General features: G+C 34.2%; 1 protein-coding gene across 3 annotated transcripts in view; it reads left to right on the top strand.

The window, feature by feature from the left end:
* GPATCH2 (G-patch domain containing 2) overlaps positions 1–20,465 on the top strand; it is a 170,620-nt gene that overhangs the window by 16,626 nt on the left and 133,529 nt on the right. For 2 of the 3 annotated variants that reach the window (XM_021698396.1, XM_021698397.1), the window contains exons 3-5: positions 234–295; positions 3,276–3,458; positions 3,928–4,007. In XM_021698396.1, the coding sequence (XP_021554071.1) occupies positions 234–295; positions 3,276–3,458; positions 3,928–4,007 (325 nt within the window). Of the gene's footprint in view, positions 1–233; positions 296–3,275; positions 3,459–3,927; positions 4,008–4,135; positions 6,366–20,465 lie in introns of those variants that run through there. The other variant, XM_021698398.1, reaches the window with a different exon arrangement.

Consider the following 20,465-nt stretch of genomic DNA (forward strand, 5'->3'; position numbering starts at 1 on the left):
CATTAGATTCCTGTGGTTTTATGTGCCAAAAATAATATGCTCTGTAGTTAATGGAACCAGAATATTTGCAGTTTGATTAAAAAAAAATCATCTTTTCTTTCAGATCTTTGTCAGGCTTAAGTTTCATCTCTGAGCTGCCATGTCTCTTTAAAATTTTACGACTGAGAGATCAATTGTTCTTTTGATCTGTTTTTTTGTTGTTTTTTTTTTTTTTTCCTTTTCCCTTATTACAGTGATTCCAGCAGTCTCAGCAGCACTGATGCTGGCTTATTTACCAATGATGAGGGAAGACAAGGTACTGAAATGCTATTTTTTTATTCCTTTGGAAAAACGTCTTCATTTTAAAGTTGTGCTTATTACTAGTTATTTCTTAAGTTGATGATGGCAACCCATTTAACTTACACACACCTACTTAGTGGACTGGGGTTTAGTTCTTTTTATACTATGAACAGTATCCTGTCTTCATGACCTAAAGTAATTGATTATCTCCAAAAGCTAGCCTGTGGAGCTAATAATATTAAGGGAGGATTATCTTCCTTAAGAAAGCTTTACATACCTCAGTCTTTACAATTTTATCTCTTAGCAAGTTCACAAGACACTGGTTCTCATTCTCTGCCTGATTCCGAATGTATTTAATACTGTTTAAGCATTAGTAAAGGTGGATTTGCAAGTCATTTGTCATTTTTATTCAGCTGTGACATTTATTCATCCTCCCTAGTTTGTAAGTAGACAGTTTTCATGAATTCAATATTGTAAACTGTTAAAACAGTCATGTCTTACAACTTAGGTCTTTTACATCTTTAAAGATCCCTGAAGCTTTTCACACTTTCACATGGCATTATTTTGAAACCATCTATTTGGGAAGAAAATAGGAGAAACCTTCAGAGGGCAGGAGGCATACCTGCAAATGTTATCTGCCTTTCTTGAGAATCTTTAGAGGAAAGCAGTAAGTTCTAAGGGATTAAAAAAGACCCCAAATTTATTGTTTTAAATTATAAATAGTCTATTGATAGGAAAAAAGAAGAAAACAATAGCTACCTAGGCATTTTTTTCTTAGTCTGTTCATTCCTCTTGGTAGGAATAAAATAAATTGATCATTCATTTTGGCTTACTTACAAACCCATAGATATTCCAGATAAATAGGTACATACTGTTTTAAAGACCAAAGACTTTTTAAAGTTAAGAGAGTTTGCTGAAATGTGCTAGAACCTCGGGGCTCAGAGTGAGTTTGACTACCTTGATAATATACCTAAATTCTCATTTAAATACATGTGTCTACTAAGTTTTTATAAATGTTGCATTTGGTAATGAAAGGAAATGAAAAAATTATTTATTTGACAGAGAGACACAGCAAGAGAGGGAACACAAGCAGGGGAAGTGGGAGAGGGAGAAGCAGACTTCCCTCAGAGCAGGGAGCCCGATGCGGGGCTTGACCCCAGGACCCTGAGATCATGACCTGAGCCGAAGGCAGTTGCTTAACGACTGAACCACCTAGGCGCCCCCAAAAAAACTTAAAAAAAAATAACTTTTGGACAAGTCTGTCCATCTTTGAAAAGCTTTGAGTGGTTTAAAATAATATGCTAGCATTTATTATGAGCTTATTATATTTTACATTTCTAAGTGCTTTTTTCATTCAGTTTACTTTAGGTTTTTATATTATTCTTAAGAAAACCCTGGGAGATTCTTTTTTGGGAGGTATGATGAAACTTAGGCTCATAGAGTCGAGATACCTTCCCCAATGTCACATAACACTGCAATTCTAATTGGTCTGACTGACTTCAGAGCTCAAGTTCTTAATCTTTAGCTATTTGATTTCCCTGCTAAGAACAAGGTTGTGTATCACATCAAAAATAAAATAACCTCATTTTTGTATAATTAACATTGTTTCAGTTGGAATCAAGATGAAAGGTAATTAGTTTCAAGTGACTCCCTTTCTTTTCTTGTACCTATACCTGTTCTAGGAAATGTTAATATAATTCTCAGTAAAAGTACCAATATTTATGTGCTTTGAAATGTGCCTTTTTTAAAATTAATTTTTATTAATTTTTATTAAATCCTCAATTGAAATAAACTGGTGGCGTTGCTTTTCCAAATGCTTTAAACTTCACTCGCTCGTAATTTGAAGTATGGCTGTTTCTCGTAAAGTCATTTTCAGTTGAAGCTTTGTTTTTGTCCTAGTTTGCTTTTAAAAAATACTTGTACTAAGAGATTTTGGAAATCAGAAATCTCTTTCTGTAAAGGGAAAAACTTTATGGCAGTTGTGATGACCCTCTTAAAAACCAGAATTAATTTTTCTAAGAATCATGAAGACTTGAGTGAATCTAGGATCATATTCAAAAAACTATTTGCCACCTATTTTTAAAAGCCATCTGCCTTCTTCTGTATTTTTTCCCCTTGTTCCTGTTTTAAAAACAAAATACTGTTGATTCACATTTTCTTTTCAGTACATTTTAAACTGAATTTTAAATGGATCGTTTCTCCATGGTTACACTCGTGGGTGTTCCCAAAAGTCCACCTTACTATGGATAGTGTTCTGCCTTAAAAATACCTTGCTTGTCATAGTCCAGTAATAGTTTCTTTGTAAACTCTGTGGTATTGTCACTTTTCATTTAAAATCAACTTTTTCACAACTATTTCTTAATGAACTTAATCAGATTAATTTCATTTAGTCACATCTGTTCATGATCATTTCCCCTTTTACACTCCATACAAATCATGAAATTAAGCTAATTATATACCATTATCAGCTGCAGAGAACAGGTTCTACAGTTTTATACTTTAAATTCCCTGTAGGAGATTAAGGCTTGTTTTTCTTTAATTTGGAAAGGGTAGTAACTTAAATGGATTTCTCTGTAGTTTTTGCCCTAGAAATAACCTGTATTATTGTTTTTCACATTTTTTAATTGGTTCTAAAACATAGCAGCTTATGTTGGCAGTTCTTGTTGTAGTGTTAAAAAACATTTTAATGAAGCCATGGTATAGAATGAGAAGTTTTCTGTATTGATTATGTAAATGATTACCAGGTAAAATACAGGATCCCCCGTTAAATTTGATTTTTAGGTATATATATAACAAATAATTTTTTAATATAAGTGTGTCCCATTCAGTATTTAGACATACTAAAAATTTTGTGCAGGTACTATATATTTATATGAAAAATCATTTCTCTGGAATTCAGATTTAATTGCTGTCTTGCATTCTTTAAACCTAAATCTGGTAACTCTGTGTATTTGGATAATAAAACAGTCTTTGGGGGATTTCTTGTATTTGCACAGGTGATGATGAGCAGAGTGACTGGTTTTATGAGAAGGAATCAGGTGGAGCGTGCGGCATCACTGGAATTGTGCCCTGGTGGGACAAGGAAGACCCTACTGAGCTAGACAAAAATTTACCAGATCCTGTCTTTGAAAGTATCTTAACTGGTTCTTTCCCTCTTATGTCACATCCGGGAAGAAGAGGTCAGTAGCACTTGCTGACTGCTGAATATGGTGGGCTTATAGTGAATCTAGGAATAACCATTAAAAGAGGATAGGCTAAAATGGAAATGAAAGTGTCTAAACACAAGATGCTGTAAAGACACATGTCAAACAGTAATTCAGCTACTACATTAATCATGCATTCTAATTATTAGAAAGATTGACTTGCCTCCTTGCTAGGACCAGTGTGAAGATGTTGAAATGTTAGAAAGGTAAATTAGGAGGAAAGAAAAGCCCTATTGAATAATACCATAAATCTTAAATAATCAGTGGTTGTGTGCTAAGCTCATTAGAACGCTACTAGGCATTGCTTCAGATCTTTTAAGTGTGTTTTGCATTTTCCCCGCTACTATGTGTATAAGACGTTTCCTACCTCCGACTTATTTTGAATTCTGTATTGATAGGAACAGTGATCATAGAATCTCCTAAATTGAGGACTTTGATTTTCCAGGTTTCCAAGCTAGACTCAGTCGCCTTCATGGAATGCCTTCCAAGAACTTTAAAAAATCGGGAGGGACCACAACTTCAATGGTAGGCATGCTTTTTTGTTTAATTGTCATGCTTGGAAATGTATCCATTTCTATGGAATAAAAAGCCACATCCTCATCCTTTATTCATATTCTAATGTTATACTTAAAAATAATCCATTTTTTTTGTAGGCTACAAACTGGACCAGTGAGATTCCCCTATAAACCAAATCTTCTAATGCTAATAAATTAGTTACGTTTTGAACATCTGGGGAATGACATTCGAGGGAACCTGGCTCCTGTCCTCTTCCCCCGGAGGAATATCACTGAAGTGAGAGCCTCTTTGATGAAAAGATGGGGCTGTTTTTGCTGTGGAGGACTGGTATTCTTCCTTTAGTCAGAAGTGAACCTGGTTGGGGAGGCTTTTTAGGGATCTAGGTTGGCCCAGGGTGGGTAGAACTACTGTAAATTTTATATATTTTTCTCTTTTATGATTTTTTTTTACATTGAACCCATTTATGTATTACTTGCTTTGCCAAAATACTAACAAAACCTAGAAAATGGAAAACTTCCAGATCTCACATAAGTATTCCTTAATGTTTATATTGTGACTGGTTAAGAACTAATTTTTACATCTCTGACTGTTGTAAATAAACATGATGCATTGACATTTATGGCTCATTTTTAGAGAAGTCTTATATAACCAGCATTATTTAAAATATTTGCATTTTACTCAGGGTATTTTAACAAGGGCTAAGATGAGTAGTAGGTAAGGTTGATAATCTTTACTAGAATTTCTGTTTTGTTCAGTTTGCTTTCTACTTGGAAAATCTGCTCTGTATTGCAAACCCATTGTATTTTATAGTATAGTGTTCATTGTACTACAAAAAAAAATCATCCTAGTTTTAAGCTAACTACAGTGATAACTAGTCTGTGCTAGTAGAATAATTTATTATTACTTTTTAAATTACCTGCTCTGTCTGATACCTGCAACCACTCAAAATTATCATTTTGGCTTAGAGCTTCTGGAAATCATGTGAAAGCTGGTATTTCAACTAATACTGTATGCCTCTGAATCATATTGTCATGTTTAAAAGTGAGAGCTGCTTGCACACCCTTGGCAGACCATATGTGTCACTGTGAGTGTCAGAAATACTTGCATGAGCTCATTTTCATAAGCAGAGGGGAAAATGTAACATTTCTATTGATGGTACAATTTAGACACTCTACAACATTCAGGCCATTTGAATTCTTCAAAATGGTATGTTAAAATGTTGAGTATTTTTTATTACGTTCCAATAATTGATGAAAACTGTGATTTAATACATGTATTTTTATATTGTTGTATGGATTAATTGTTAATTCAGCATTTAATGGCTAACTTAAATATGGTGATTGGGAAAGAAACTTAAAGTTGACATTTCTTTTACCTAAAGGTATTACAGTCTGAAAGATTTCAGAAAATGTATTAAGCAGAAAGCGTGTGACATCTTTTAGATTGCTTGTCTAAACTGGAGAGATTAAATATGATAAAGTGCAACTTCGAGTATCTTTACCTTTGCATATTTAAAGTGATATTTTAGAGGTACAATAATGTGGTGTTTGGTCATTGTAAGTAAGCTTTTTTTGTGCTATGTCCTTTAGAGTAAAAATTCGTGATTTTTTTTCTGAATTACATAAATGCTTTTATTTTATTTTGTATAATGACTGCCTTTTAGACCTGAATAAGTCACTTTAAAACCTTGGCCTATGAACTTTGCCTTACCAATCATGAATCTAGATGAATGCTATCTAGTTCTTGGTTCAGTTTTACCTATTTTTATTTTTGGTTCACTGCTTGCTTGAGCATAGCTGGGATTTGTAGCCCATTTTCTAGGCTTATTGCAATCTCACTGTGGTATTTTATAGAAGCTATTACATCTGATAGGCTAGCTTCATGGTATTGATGATACATGGCTTAACCATAGTAAAAGCTGCCTTCCCTCTCTAAATTGTAAAAAGGTGATTAAGTTTCACTTGATGGAGAAATACTATATATGTGTGTTTATCATGGAACAAGTGCATTAGGCCATAAACTGTTTTCCTGGTCTACATTTTTTTGTATTCAAATTTTACTGAAGACAATGGGCTCCTTCAGGTTTTCTTTCTTTCAATCCTGAATTGTCCTTGTTTGGATTTTTAAGTACTGTAATTTTTTTTTTTTTCAATAAAATATCTGACTTGGACAAGAAAGGTAAGAGTTCCAATTTGTGCTGATATTTTTAAATTCTTCTGCTAAGTTTTGTTGTTGTTGTTGTTCTCATGCTGTCCATATTGTATGTAACAGTCTAGTCTTAAAAATCATAATCTCACAAAATAGTCATATTTAAACAGTACCCATGACATCCAGAAATAAGAATTAAATTTAATTCCTCAGACTTTCACACTGGAAAGCCAGATTGCTTTGAAGAGAGATTAATTTTCTGAGCAAAGGCAGACACATGTAGCTACACCCATGAAACAGAATGGCAGCGAGAGGTTTCTTTCTCTTATGCAGATGAGTGGTGACTGCACAGCTAGTCATGACCTCTGAAGGAAATGACTGAAGAGTCTTTCACTGAAATATTAATGGGAACATTCTTCGGGGAAAAGTTTTCAATTGGATTGTTCATTATTCACCATAGTTATGTTCTCTAAAGTCGCCCTGAACACTAATTAGCAAATACTGAACCATTGCTCCTAAGGGAAATACCAGGTTAGGTTCCTGTGAGCCTCCGGTCATGACATTTTTATCAGTCGATCAATACATAACCTTGTTTTACGTATCTTTGTGTCTAGAAACACCTTACTTAATATATATAGTTGATTCATTAACATTGAACTCATGACCAACAGCACTATAACCCATGCCTGAACAAGCTGATCTAATGCGTGTATTTCTCCTCAAGGCACGTCATGGCCTTCTTATGCTTAGGAACCCATGTCAGCACTTCAGCCCTGTGCTTGGGGTTCATTTAAAACAATGAATTGCAAAAAACACAAAACTGAAAAATGGGGCACCAAATAAACCACAAAAACAACACTTGTGTACAGAGTTAGAGCTGAAACAGGAATGGGTACTGTTGTCTTTTTTGACCTCAGTGGGGAATGCACACATGCACCAGGGGACAAATTTTTCAGTGCTCCTGAATGACCCTAGAAGTGCTACAAGAACTGACTTGAGAGTGGGGCGTCTGGCTGGCTCAGTCGGTGGAGCGTGCGACTCTTAATCTTGGGGGTGTAAGTTCGAGCCCCACGTTGGGTAGAGAGATGACTTAAAAATAAAATTTTAAAAAAGAGAATTGATTTGGGGCTACAGATATATGTTAGTGAGTAGGCAAATTTGTACATGTGGAACTCTCAAATGGTAATGAGGATTGACTCTATTTAGTTTTGTCAAGGACAAAGTGGTATTACAGAAAAGTTAGAGGTTTTGGAGTCTGAGCTTGGTGAATCCCCACTCTGGTTCTTCTTTTTACTTTTAAAGACAAATTGAACCTCATCTTCTCTTTCTGTTAAGTAGAGACAATATTTAATTTGCAGAAGTGTTGTCAGGATTAAATGAGGTTATTTGTACATCATAGGTCCAGAACAATTTTGTCGCATAATAGATATTTAATAAATGATAGTTACTGTTGTTATTATTAGGTATACTAAATACTGAATCTCATGATTTAGAGAACATTTGTATTATGGGTCAAAATGCAAAATATTTTAAACTTTTCATACTTTATATATGATATGCCTTTATATTTAATATTTAAAGTACTTTATATTGCAACCTTTTATGTTTCTTTTATATTTCATATATATTTGAGCCAGCCTTTGTCTTTAATAGTCTGTGAAAAATAATTTCAGGTGAATTTTAGATCAACAGCCACTGCATTAAATTTCAAACCCTAATTGCAGATTAAAAAACTGTTCTAAATAACTCTCCCTAACTAAGCTTCAATCATTAGGCCATTCATTTGCAGAAAGACTTATACTGTTTAGGAGGTTTTGGACCAGAGTTAACCTGATTTTTAAAAATAATTTTTCCCATATACATGACGGGCGAATGTAGTAACAGTTTTGAGAATTTAATGTTGAAAGAAAAAACTATTGCTGTACTTCTGTTAGATTAAAGCACTGATTTATTGGGAGCCCTGCTAACAAGCCTCTAATATTTACCTCTTTTAGGAGAATTAAGCAAATGAAAATTCTGAGGAATATTCTGAGACCATTATCCAGAAGATGCAGGGTGAATCTCCTGTATTTCCAGAATTTTTGCATCAAGTACAATTCAGAGTGAATAATCCTCAGAATAATGATCCATCAGAGATATATATTTTGGGATATAGCATTAATAAAGTGAATTCAATTACCCTGACTTAAGCATAGCATTTCAGTTAGCCAAGATATCCTACCCCTAAGCATCTTAATTAATCATTGTTCTCTATAGACAAGAGATTTTTGAAAAAAAAAAGTTTTTAAACTGATGGTCTTAAAACAGGTGTTACATTTTTCTAAGTTAGCATTCAAATTGAGTGGTTATTGAAAGATCAGGAAATAAATGACTCCATTTAAAATATAGTACCTAAAATCCAATATTAATATTACATAAGGAATTGTACCTAAAGGTTGTAAGGTTCTGTTTAAAAATCTTATCATCATTTCAGTCCAGCTTTTTGTATAGATGAAATGAGAACAAGTATAGTGGTGATGGTGGTGGTTATTCTGTCAAAGAAAATGAATCTGATTTAAGGGACTATTTATTTACATGTGTTTCTCAAGTTAAATATCTGAAAAAAATGTGAACATCAACCCTTAATCTAAATTGTCATGCTGTACAAGTAAGCATACTGTTATATCCACCCTCAAAATAATTTATATCTGTTTAGAATCTTGAGTCATTTCATTGTGTGAGAAGGGAATATTGTATATATTTTCTTTCTCTGAAGTATATCATGGAAGACCAAACCAGATTTCATGAGTGGCTTATTGATAATGGTAATGGTACTATAATGATTTACTCTGTCTTGCTCAACCTCTGTTTTATTGTTTCTTAGGATACTAGAGTGGGAATATTTAGTCTGATTTACAGCCTTTTACAACAGAAGGGCCCTTTTAAATGGATTTGATTTAAATAGGGGAACTACATAAACTTTTCTCTTAGACTAGTCTAAGACATTTTATAATAGAAAACAAATCTAAAATGATTTTGTGTGTCCTCAACTGTAATCTGACCATGTGCTAACTATCTGATATTTTTCAGTGGAATTCAATAACTAAATGCTTAATTATACTCTCTGTGAATTGATATTTGTTTGTATCCTTAAAGCATTTTTGGCTACTTTGCAGAATCCAAGAAGAATATATATTTAGAATTTTCTTATTCTAAATATATATCACAAATATTCTAATCTGTTACTATGTTTGTTAATAATTTAGTTTTTATCTTATCTCAAAGTCAGCTTGAGATCCAGATTTCATGCTGGAAATTAATACTTTCTTTCTTAGAACTTATTTTGAGATAAAGTAGATTTTGTATCATACGGAAGTACTGCTTAGTGGAATTGTAATAAATATTTCTTCTACAGAAGACATTTTGATAGTGTCTCTTGTTTGATTTAAAATTCTCTATTTTGGTGTCGTTATTCACTTTACATTTTACATATAAATTTAATACCTATAATTGATATTTGAAAATTTGAATCTAATAGTTTTTCATTCTGTTCCACTAAAAGTAGTATCAATATTAATATTGGTATTTAGTCATTGTATTACACTTTATTAAAAGTGGAATATATATATATTTGATAGTATAGATATGTTATATTATTCATTCAACAAGTATTTGAATGCTTATTCTTTTGTCCATATTTAGCTTTTAAAATCCTTTAGGAAAGAATACATAAACATGTTCAATCTTGGTATTTTAATAATGCCAAATTTGACCACTTACACTTTTTATCTACCTGTTTAAAATATTTGTCCCTGCTTTTCTGATTACTTACCACTAGATTTGGCCTGGTTTCTTATATTGTCATTTGGGTTTGTGATACTCCAGAAATACTGGAACCTAGCAAAGAGAGTGTTAGTAATGACTTACAATGATGCTTACTATGTGCCAGACACTTTTCTAAATTATAGTTATATATTTTAATTCATTTAGTCCTATTAACATTTACAACTTAAACACTTTCAAATTTGTTTTTCCTTTGCTATGCCAAAATTAATGAAATCTGGAAGTTTCTTCACTCTGTTGTCATGTTGCTGAGAAATATAAATAAATTTTCTTCATAAAATAGTCTTCATTCCTGGTTACCAAACGCAATTGGAAGTGTGAGTTATTTTGAAAAATCTGCAGCATTCTTTGCTATCTTGAAGAATGAGCACAATCAAGTTGTGTGCCATAATAAAAATGATAATTAAAATGTTTTACTGTTTTCCATCGGATTAATAACTGGAACCAAATCCTCCATTCCAGTACTTTTCTTTGTTTCTCAGGTAGTATATAGTACCTTGTTCTTGATCTTTAACATCGTCCAATTCTGGTCTGCTTTCTTGCTGTGTTTCTGTTTTCTCTGCTTACCCTCCATGGTCCCTCATTATCTCTCCAAGTCCGTACAATGTACCTAGGAGCTGTCACATGTCTGTTTCAACCATGATGATAGCCTCTGTATTTCTCTCACACTGCTCTTTTCCTACCCCCCCCCCTTTTTTTTTTTTTAAGATTTTATTCATTCATTTGAGAGAGAGTGAGAGAGCACAAGAAGGGGCAGGGTCAGAGGGAGAAGCAGACTCCCCGCTCAGCAGGGAGCCCAATGCTGGACTCGATCCCGTTCTCTGGGGTCATGACCCAGGTTGAAGGCAGCCGCTTAACCAACTGAGCCACCCGGATGTCCCTTTCCTACCCCTTTTTAATGGAACTTGGGTAGACTTCATACAGGAGGAAGATTTGTTAGCTGGGACTTCAGGTGTGAGTTAGCTTACCAACTCACTGGGGAGGGAATTGGCAGACAGGAATGGATGGGCAAGGCTTAAGTTTAAAACCACATGGAATATTCAGGAAACTGAATCCAGTGTTGCTGAAGTATATATAAGGTATGCTTGTATAGAGGAGTGTATGGTAGACAGGGTTTGTTTGGTGAGGTAGACTGGAATTAGATCATTTCAGACTCTGTTCCACTAAAAGTAGTATCAATATTAATATTGATATTTAGTCTTATTGTATTACACTTTATTAAAAGTGGAATAGATACATATTTGATAGTATAGATATGTTATAATATAATATAATATAATATGCATTCCATGGGAATGCATGCGAACTGATGTAATCTCTTGGCGGGGAGGGATGGTTACGGTAATCAGATTTGTCTTGAGAGATCACATGAATAGCAGTATAGAGGGTACATTGGGTGGTTATAAGATTAGGGATCTACGGTCTGTCCCTGTCCCCTAGTAGATGGGATCCAGAGTAGACTGAACCGCTATATTTTATTGGACTCAATAATCTGATTGACTTTTGAGTAGTATCCATTCATGCAAAATATATTTATTGAGTCTCTACTGTGTGCTAGATACTGTTCTAGGCCTTGGGGGTTAAAGTAGCAAGGCAGAAAGGTTCCAGGAACTTATATTTTAATCAGTAAAAATAAGCTTGGTTGGGGGAGGAGGGTGAGTAAGTAAATAGAAATGGCCATGGAGAAGATTCAACAGGGTGATGTGACACAATTACAGAACATGAAGGTGATTGGAGGTAATATGATTTGCAGGCTGGAATAATTTTCAGCCTTGGCTAATCTAGTGCTTTCTTCTCATCCCTCTTATAACAACCTGGGAAAAGAAACAAGAGTGTGCATTACTGAAACCCGTTTATTTAAGAAGTTGGGGTAGGTCCTAGAGGTTTCTGCTGTTTCCTGACCAGACTGAATGGCAGTTTTTAAATGTCACTGTAGGTAGGCATGTACATTACAAAAGAATGTCATTTTTGTTTACAAAGAACAATAGTACTATTGATGCTTTTGAATTTTTTTTATTAAAAGAAAGTTTACAGGTGCCAAATATTTATATAGTGTTTGGTTTTCTTCTTTGGATTTAATCGTGATGTCTGTTTTGAGATTTAATATTGTGATGTAGTAGTTCTGCCTTTGTGGCCACTTAAATATCGTGCACGGCAATAGTCTTTCTATTACGTTTTTAAAAATACATGAACTGCCACGCTTTCTTTTTTAAAATCTTTTTTCATTTTGCCATTTGTGCGTGAGTTCTTAGGTTATCATGTTGTTAGTAAAGAAAAATGGCTTGTTTAAAGATTGGGGTATTTTTTGAATCTCCTTAAAAGCAAACATTTGAGGTTTTTAGAAAGTGTCAGGATTATGTTTATCATTTTAAATTACTCTCTTGTATCCTGAGAAACCTTTGAAATAATGTTCTAAAATGTTCTTTCTTTAGAAATTAAGACTGCTGATTGGTAACCGTTTGATTCCACAGATGGAGACTCAATACCCCTCCTTCCTTGTTGCTCTTTAAAATGGTGGTGACATTGCTGGAGTCCCCATTAGTTTTGTTCTTTTTTTCTTTTTCTCTCTTTCTTTCTTTCTTTCCTTTCTTTCTTTCATTTCTTTCTTTCTTTCTTTCTTTCCATATATCTTTTAGTCAGAATCGGAGAATCAGAAATGTTGCAAACATTTCACTTTCTTCAAAGCTTCAACTTCGGTTTTCTGCCTTTTATGTTGCTGATAGAATTAATTCTGATGGTCTATAAAACTCAGTTTTCTAATTTGCCTTCAGCTATGTCAGATATCTAATATCAGAAAAATTCAAAATCAATGATGGGTAGAACACTTCCAAAAAAAATATTTAACAAGCGCTTTCTATATTGAAGTCACCTGCAAATCGTCCAACTGAAGGTCAATTTGAACAACTGAGAATTCACCAAGAAGTCATATAAATAAAAGGGGTTCCCTGTACAACAGTTAGAAAATGCCAAGCAGTTATTTGTTGCCTGTCATGCAGGCAACAGGATTCTGATAAACCAGAGATGCAGGCCAAAAGTATTTATAAATATTTTAAGCCAGTAAAACCTGTAAAATGTTTGTTAAATGACAGTTGTCTAAAACATTGACCAGTGCTTCTTGAGGAAATAAAGTAGAAGTTTCATGATCTCTTTGGATACAAAAGAAGCGATGACTTGGGGCACCTGGGTGGCTCAGATGGTTGAGCGTCTGCCTTCGGCTCAGGTCATGATCCCAGGGTCCTTGGATCGAGTCCCGCATCGGGCTCCCTGCTCAGCGGGGAGCCTGCTTCTCCCTCTGCTTCTCTCTCTCTGTCTCTCTCTCTCTGTCTCTCATGAATAAATAAATAAAATCTTAAAAAAAAAAAAAAGAAGCGATGACTTGAGCCATCCCCAATATAGCATCTTCCTCTTAGAACTTCGTATTTAAATCTGGTCATTGGTTATAGACGGTTCACCATTATAGCATTGCAGGTGCATTTATCTTTAGGTTACAGTAGAATTGTAATAATATTTAATAGCATGCACTTGGTCTTTTTGAGGACTTTCAGATTTGTATAGATTTTGAAGTCTGTAGTCTAAAAGTACTTCTTTAGAATCTACAGTCTTTAAAAAGTAAACAATTATTACTTAGGCTTCCTCCCATTCCATTTCATTTACTTGTGTTTTTGATAGACTTTTCTAATTTTTTGATCCACAAAAACATTTTATAAGAGTGTCTTATATCATTTGTTGGATGAATAAATAAGTATGTTTCATCTGACTCAGAAACTCAGTGTCTTGCCTGTGTGTTTTCAGCCACACATTTCTTGGTTCAGTTGTACACACAGGCTCGTGATGTCTTTGTTGTGGGAAAGGCCAGGAATACAAAAATGAGTAAGATATGCCTGTAGCCTCAGTACCTTACAGTTTGGTTAATAAAAATTAACTGGGAAAGAGACAGAGAGGGGAGACCTAACATTGGTTAAGGGAAGCGTTGATCCCTAGTGGTTTTTCATTCTTCAATTCAAATTTTAGTTTATGTGTTCTTTATTCCTTCACTCTTTCCACATCTAGACATGTCTGAATCTTATTCCTTTATCTCTCCTGTTAGCCCCTTCACTTCAGTGCCTTAGGGTAGTTACTCATAACCTTACATTTTGATAACACATTAGGTTTGTCCCTGGTCTGTCTTCTAGTTTTCCTTCCCCTGATCCGTATCACATGTAACTCCAAATACACATTTTTAAAACATGGTTAAGCCCAAGCCAAAAAACAGTTGTCACTGCCCTAATCATAAAATCTAGGTTTGTTCCTTCTACCTTCACTGCTCACCTAGGAACTGTAACACTTCACTCCTTCCCAGATGGCCTTAAGTTCTCAACGCGCCCACGCCTCCTTCAGCTTTCCCCTGATCAGCCACATCCATTCATACTATAGCTTTGCTCATAGCAGTACGTCCCTCTCCTTACTGTTAGATTCATACCCTTCAAGGAACAGTTCACATTCTTCACCTTTTCTTCAAAACCTTCTCCAACTCTTCACATTTGAGAGATCATTCCATCTTCTGAAGTGGCATTGCCCCTCCTGTCTCTGTTTTATTCTTTATTCTTCTGCTTATGTTTGCATTATACCCAGTAAGTACATTTAGCAGCCCCGTGACGGGAATCCAGCTCAGGCACATAGGATGTGCTTAATAATTTTGAGAATGTTGGTGGAGATTACTGGTCTGTTTTTTAGGGAGTTTTCCACCACTAGTTATGAAGCCAGTTCAATCTTAAGTAATATCCTTTCCTACCAAGAGTAGTGTCTAAATTCTTCATTGTTTTTATGTTGTCCTTTTATGTATGTATTTTATGATGTGATGGCAGGATGGGATTTCATTTAACAAAGCATTAAAGAAAAGCTGATTCGATGCCTAGTGTGCAGATGCAGGGCTTGTGTACCTTTTGGTTGGAGAATCCTTAAATGTTGCTACAATAGGGACTTCCCTTGGAAATAATCTCCTACTAAGTAATCTCCCTCAAGGGTGGTGGGTGGGACAGTGTTGAGTCCACTGGCCAGCATTCTAATTGCAAAGCAGAGGACAGGGAGCATTCAGTGTGCTGACTTTCACTGAATTCCCCCTGACCTAGTAAAGGTATATCATGTCACCATCAGTATGGCCCCTTTCTAGTTGAACATTTTTATTTTTTTATTTTTTTAAATTTTATGTTAATTCAATTAATTAACATAGAATATATTATTAGTTTCAGAGGTAGAGTTTAGTTGCATATATGAACACCTAGTGTTCATTATAGTTTAACATATTTAAATGATAAATTTTGAGCTTCTGTGCTATAGGGTAGCAGTAGTAATATGATAAGACTGGCTAAGGATTGGAATCAGGGGATCAACTTTTTTTTTTTTTTCCTTAATAGGCTCCCTGTTTCGGAGGTATCTGGCACCTCCAATTTCTGAAACTTTCTGGAGTCTTCTGCTTTAGTCGACTTGCTTTTTGTTGCCACCCTCTCCCCACCCGCCTTGCACTAAAGAAAGCTGAACAGCCAGGCACACACCCATTTGATTTTCATGTATAATTTTCTTGAAGTACCTCGGTTGATGGTATCTTCTTTCCTATTCTCTTTGCCCTAGTGGAATTTTAACTTTTTATTCTTTCATGTCATTTTAGTAGGGCTTTGGGAGAGAACTAAAATAATGTATGATCAGTCGGTTGTGGGTCCTGGGAAATCTCACCTAGTGTCCTTTTATTGTAATTTTCATTTTTATAAAAAAGTAATAGATGCACAGGTTTTAAAAGTCAACCAGGACAAAAAATATCCAGTGGAAAGTCTTTGTGCTACACCCCGTTCCTCCCATGCCCATCTGTGCAAAGACAGCATCTGTTCTTCTGCATCTTGGTTTTTACACCTTAAAAAGTCAGAGCGGTGCCCGGGCGGCTCAGTTGGTTAAGCATCCAACTCTTGGTTTCAGCTCCGGTCATGATCTCAGGGTTCTGGGATCAAGCCCCACATCGGGCTCCACACTTAGTGAGGCGTCTGCTTGAAATTCTCTCCCTCCTCCATCTCCGCCCCCATCTTTCTTTCTCTTTCTCTAAAATAAAATAAATCTTCAAAAATGTCAGATTGTAAATTATACTTTTTTTTCATTCATTTGTTTGAACAGCTGCATAATATTTCATGTTAGTATATTGATAAATAATCTATTTCTCATATCAGCTTTTATGTAACTAATACTAAAGGACAGAAATATTTTATTGCTATTAATTATATTACCTCACATTTATTGAGTTCTTACTATTTGCCAGGTGGTGTTTTAATCTCTTTATGTATGTTAATTCATTTAATGTTGAAAAAAAGCCTACTGAGGTAAATATTCTCCTCTCTTATCTTATAAACCAGGAAACAGGGACAAATGGCTTAAATGACTTGTTTAAGGCCACAGCTAGTAATTGGTAGTGTCAGGATATAAACTCTGACCCCATGGCCAGCTCCCCAGGGACTTAGCCATCAAGCCATACAGCCTCCCCTTCAAGGGTAAAAAATATATTTACACTTAGTTTTTAATTTCGCAAAAAATGTCTGGGCCTAATGGCCTAGAAATAATACATTTCAGTCAAGTAGTTTGGTCACGTTCGTGAATATACTGGGCAGATTGTTCTGAGTTCTGTTGATTAAGTTGAATGTGTTGAATTGGTTATCTGTTTTGTTTTTCAATGTAATAGTTTGCATCATATAAATATGCTGTCCGTTCCTCCTGTCAACTCTTCCACTTCTTATATGTTTTCTCTCCTGTCCTTTGATTTAACCTGTTGATTTAACTTATTAGGTCTTTGCTGACATTTAAAACTTTTCTTTTTTTATGGATTCACAGATTTTCAAAGCATTGGCTTCATTAAGAAGGATCAGGGTTAGGTCTGAATTCCAACCCTTTTACAAACAAAAATTTTCAGGAATTACACTCTCTTCTGTATTTTTAGCTGAAAGTACAGTGATATGACTTGAAAATACCATGGGACTTGAAACTTAAATTTCTTGTCAGCTTATAAAAGTTGTGCTCTTCAAAATTTGATTGGGTTCTCATTTCAAGGAAAGAGTCAAGAATTTTTGTCATCAAATTCTTAATTCACCCTTTTAAATTGTTGCTGATTGTATTGAATAAATAATTTGATTCTTGCTGCAAATTTGGTATTAGCCTTTTTCATATTTATTAGTATCACGACTTTTCCTTAATCTACTTCGCAGATAGCTTCATAAAATACTAGTAGATGTCCAGCCTTTGGAGTTGACTGTTTATAGGAAATACCATGTAATCTAACTCTTCCTTGATGAAACAAAATCTTAGAGTCATCCTGTTTCCTCAACAAATAATTGCATGTATTATATATATTACTAACACGTTATTGTATATATTCTGTCTTATGTTTGTAATGAAATGTCTTTATTTCCATTGGAATGCTCCTCGAGGTGCTGGCTGTCTAGCTGACTGGAAGAGTTCTCTCCTCCTATTTTTCCCAACAGATAACTCCCAGCTCCCCAGCTCCATGGTGTAGCACTGTGAAGGGCAAGAAGGGCAAAGCAGACACTTTATATATGAGAAGGGGCTTTTCCACAAACACACACATACTTCCTTTTTAGATTATCTTATTGCTGGTCGGTAATCCTTGATTTCATTTAGACACTAGGACATACACTGTTTTCACAACAGTCATAATTATAAACTTTGTTAAAAGTGAATTAAGATATGAATATGTACGAAGAAATTAGATGTTCTCACCATGAATATATGGCATCAATGTGTCTTGAGTGAATTACAGACTTTACTCATTTCTGGGCCATTTGTTTTATATATAGATTAAATATAGATAATTACTCGTTTGACAGGTTACTTTATTACTTTGATAGATCTCAAATTACTGCATGCAGTTACAGTGTGACTGTTGTAATAATTTGGATTTGCTAATAACCAAAATTAACATTTCATGTGAATTAAAATTTAAAATGGGAATTTGATTTTGTTTAAAGTCAGTTTTACTTCTGGTGGTTATTTTGATTTAATAACAGAATATACTTTTTAATTGAAATTTTTAATTATTTTTAAGCTCACATGTTAAATATAAAAATGTTCTGGAACTATTCAAAATGATAGGTAAAATACTAACTTCCATAGGTTAATCAGTTCATTTCTGTTTTGTGCCTCACTTGTTTTAAAAAATTACTAAATTTATTTGTTGGGAGTAAATGTGCATCACGTGATATATGTACTAAACTTAGAATTTATTTTTACTTTTATGAGTGCTTAGCCAAATACCTAGCACATCTTACGTGTTCACTAATTGTTTTCCTATATAACTTTAATACCTTGTCTTGCAAGAATGTGTGTTTTAGATAGATGTTAAATGGTTTAGCTGTTTCAAAGTTATTTGCACACCCTCATTAAGATTTGCTACTTGGGGGAATAAAATTAAAAGAGTCTAATCTAGTTATCATGTTTTAATCCGTATTTTTTATTTTGTTTTGTTTTGTGTTTCAGTAAGGATTCCATGTTTCTGGTTCAAGGAGGTTTCTACCTGGTCTTTCAGGTTAAGGCAGTTCTTTAGGAAAGCAGATCTATTCTGGCTATGTAATGCATTTTATTTAATTTTATAGTTTTTATGATATCATATATTAGAGATTGCCAAAAATATAGAAAAATTTTAGAGAACATTTTTGGATTTGATGGATTACCACTCTTGAAAGGGAAACAAAACACTAAATATTTCTAATCCCGCATTATTTACCGCATGGGTGGTTAAATGCTACTTTAAGCCTCATAAAATTAAAAGGGAGAAATCTGCCAACTGTAGCAGGAATTGGATTTAGGAAGAGTGGTACAGAGCCAAAATATTGCTACAGAATTAAATGTCAAAAATCTTCTTTAATAGTAGATATATAGTTCACAGTGCCTGGTTATGATTAATACATTTAATCTAAATCACTGAAAGTTGCACTCTCCTTTTCCATAAAATACAATAGGACACAAATCAGTTTTACTGTAGATGGATAACAATTGGAAAATAATGCATCTTCCCGCCCAATAAATTGTCAGTTATATCTTTTAACTAAAATCAATTCATCTTTCCAAAATTTATTGCAATTTCTAATAATAAATCTCCTCAAATGTTTATTCATTTGGTTTTTGATACATTTGTGCCACTTTTGCTATGGTCTAATGTTTTCTCTTTTGATTCATTGTAAATTAAAAAATCTATTTTGAGTCATTTTTCTGGTTAAGAAGTTAAAATCTATAACCTAGCACCTTTTTCACTCTCCTTTGTGCATTTTAATACCCTTGAACTTGAACTTAAATGCAATCCAGTAAATTCTTTTCAGAAGGAGATTAAAAGACTTTCCAATGTAACTTCTTGAGTAAGGGCCAGATTCATAAAACAAGCACTTAGGAGGTTGTTAGATGATCGTTGCCATAGATCCATTTTGGAATAAAAAAGAGGAGAAAGAAATACATGGGTTTGTGTCATCATTTCATGTAAGTATTTAGTACAAAAAGGAAATGCCCATTTGAATTAGGATAAGATATTGATCATATTGGGTGTCTGCTTTTATTTTCTTTTGATTGCAGTAACCCAAAAGTGTCATTGAAAGGAAGCACAGATAACCAGCTATGTTCAGTCTATTTCCTACGCAGAAGTCTTCCCCTTATTAATCTCCAGATACACTTTTTAATCTCTATATATACATTCAAGATTATTTTTTTAATATATCCTGAGTGTGCAGTCACATTGGTTTTTCACATACACTGTTTTAGAATATAATCATTGTGATGTTTTTAATACATGATACATGAGTATCTCTATACCCTTAAGATTATCATTAGACTTAAAATAAATCCTTCAAATACTGTATGGTGAACCCTGACTCGTGTCATCTTAATTTTATACCTTCTTCCAGATATTCCACAGTGAAGTTCAGAGTGGTACCCTTTTTTTTTCTGTCTCCACCTCCACTGTGCTATTATATAAAATTTAAAAATGAAGTAAGCATCGGGCGCCTGGGTGGCTCAGTTGGTTAAGCGACTGCCTTCGGCTCAGGTCACGATCCTGGAGTCCCGGGATCGAGTTCCGCATCGGGCTCCCTGCTCAGCAGGGAGTCTGCTTCTCCTTCTGACCCTCCCCCCTCTCATGCTCTCTCTCTCTATCTCATTCTGTCTCTCAATAAATAAATAAAATCTTTAAAAAAAAATGAAGTAAGCGTCAGTTGACTTGCCCACAAATTACATAAAAATGTGTTTGGAATGAACATGTTCCGAGGTTTGGTGTTAAGTCTATACTTTTTATATTCTATCAAATAAAATTCTGAAGTAGATTTTTGGAATGGATACTCTTAGAAATGAAAGTACATTAATTTGAGTTAAACCTGTAACTCTTTAGCGAATTTGTGTCATTGCTAATATATAAGATGCCATATGATTAATTTAGCAGTTAAAAAGGTGATTTTAGTGGCCAGAATAGCCAAAATAGGATTCATT

Source organism: Neomonachus schauinslandi, chromosome 6 (genome assembly GCF_002201575.2).
Source record: "Neomonachus schauinslandi chromosome 6, ASM220157v2, whole genome shotgun sequence".
Lineage (NCBI taxonomy): Eukaryota > Metazoa > Chordata > Mammalia > Carnivora > Phocidae > Neomonachus > Neomonachus schauinslandi.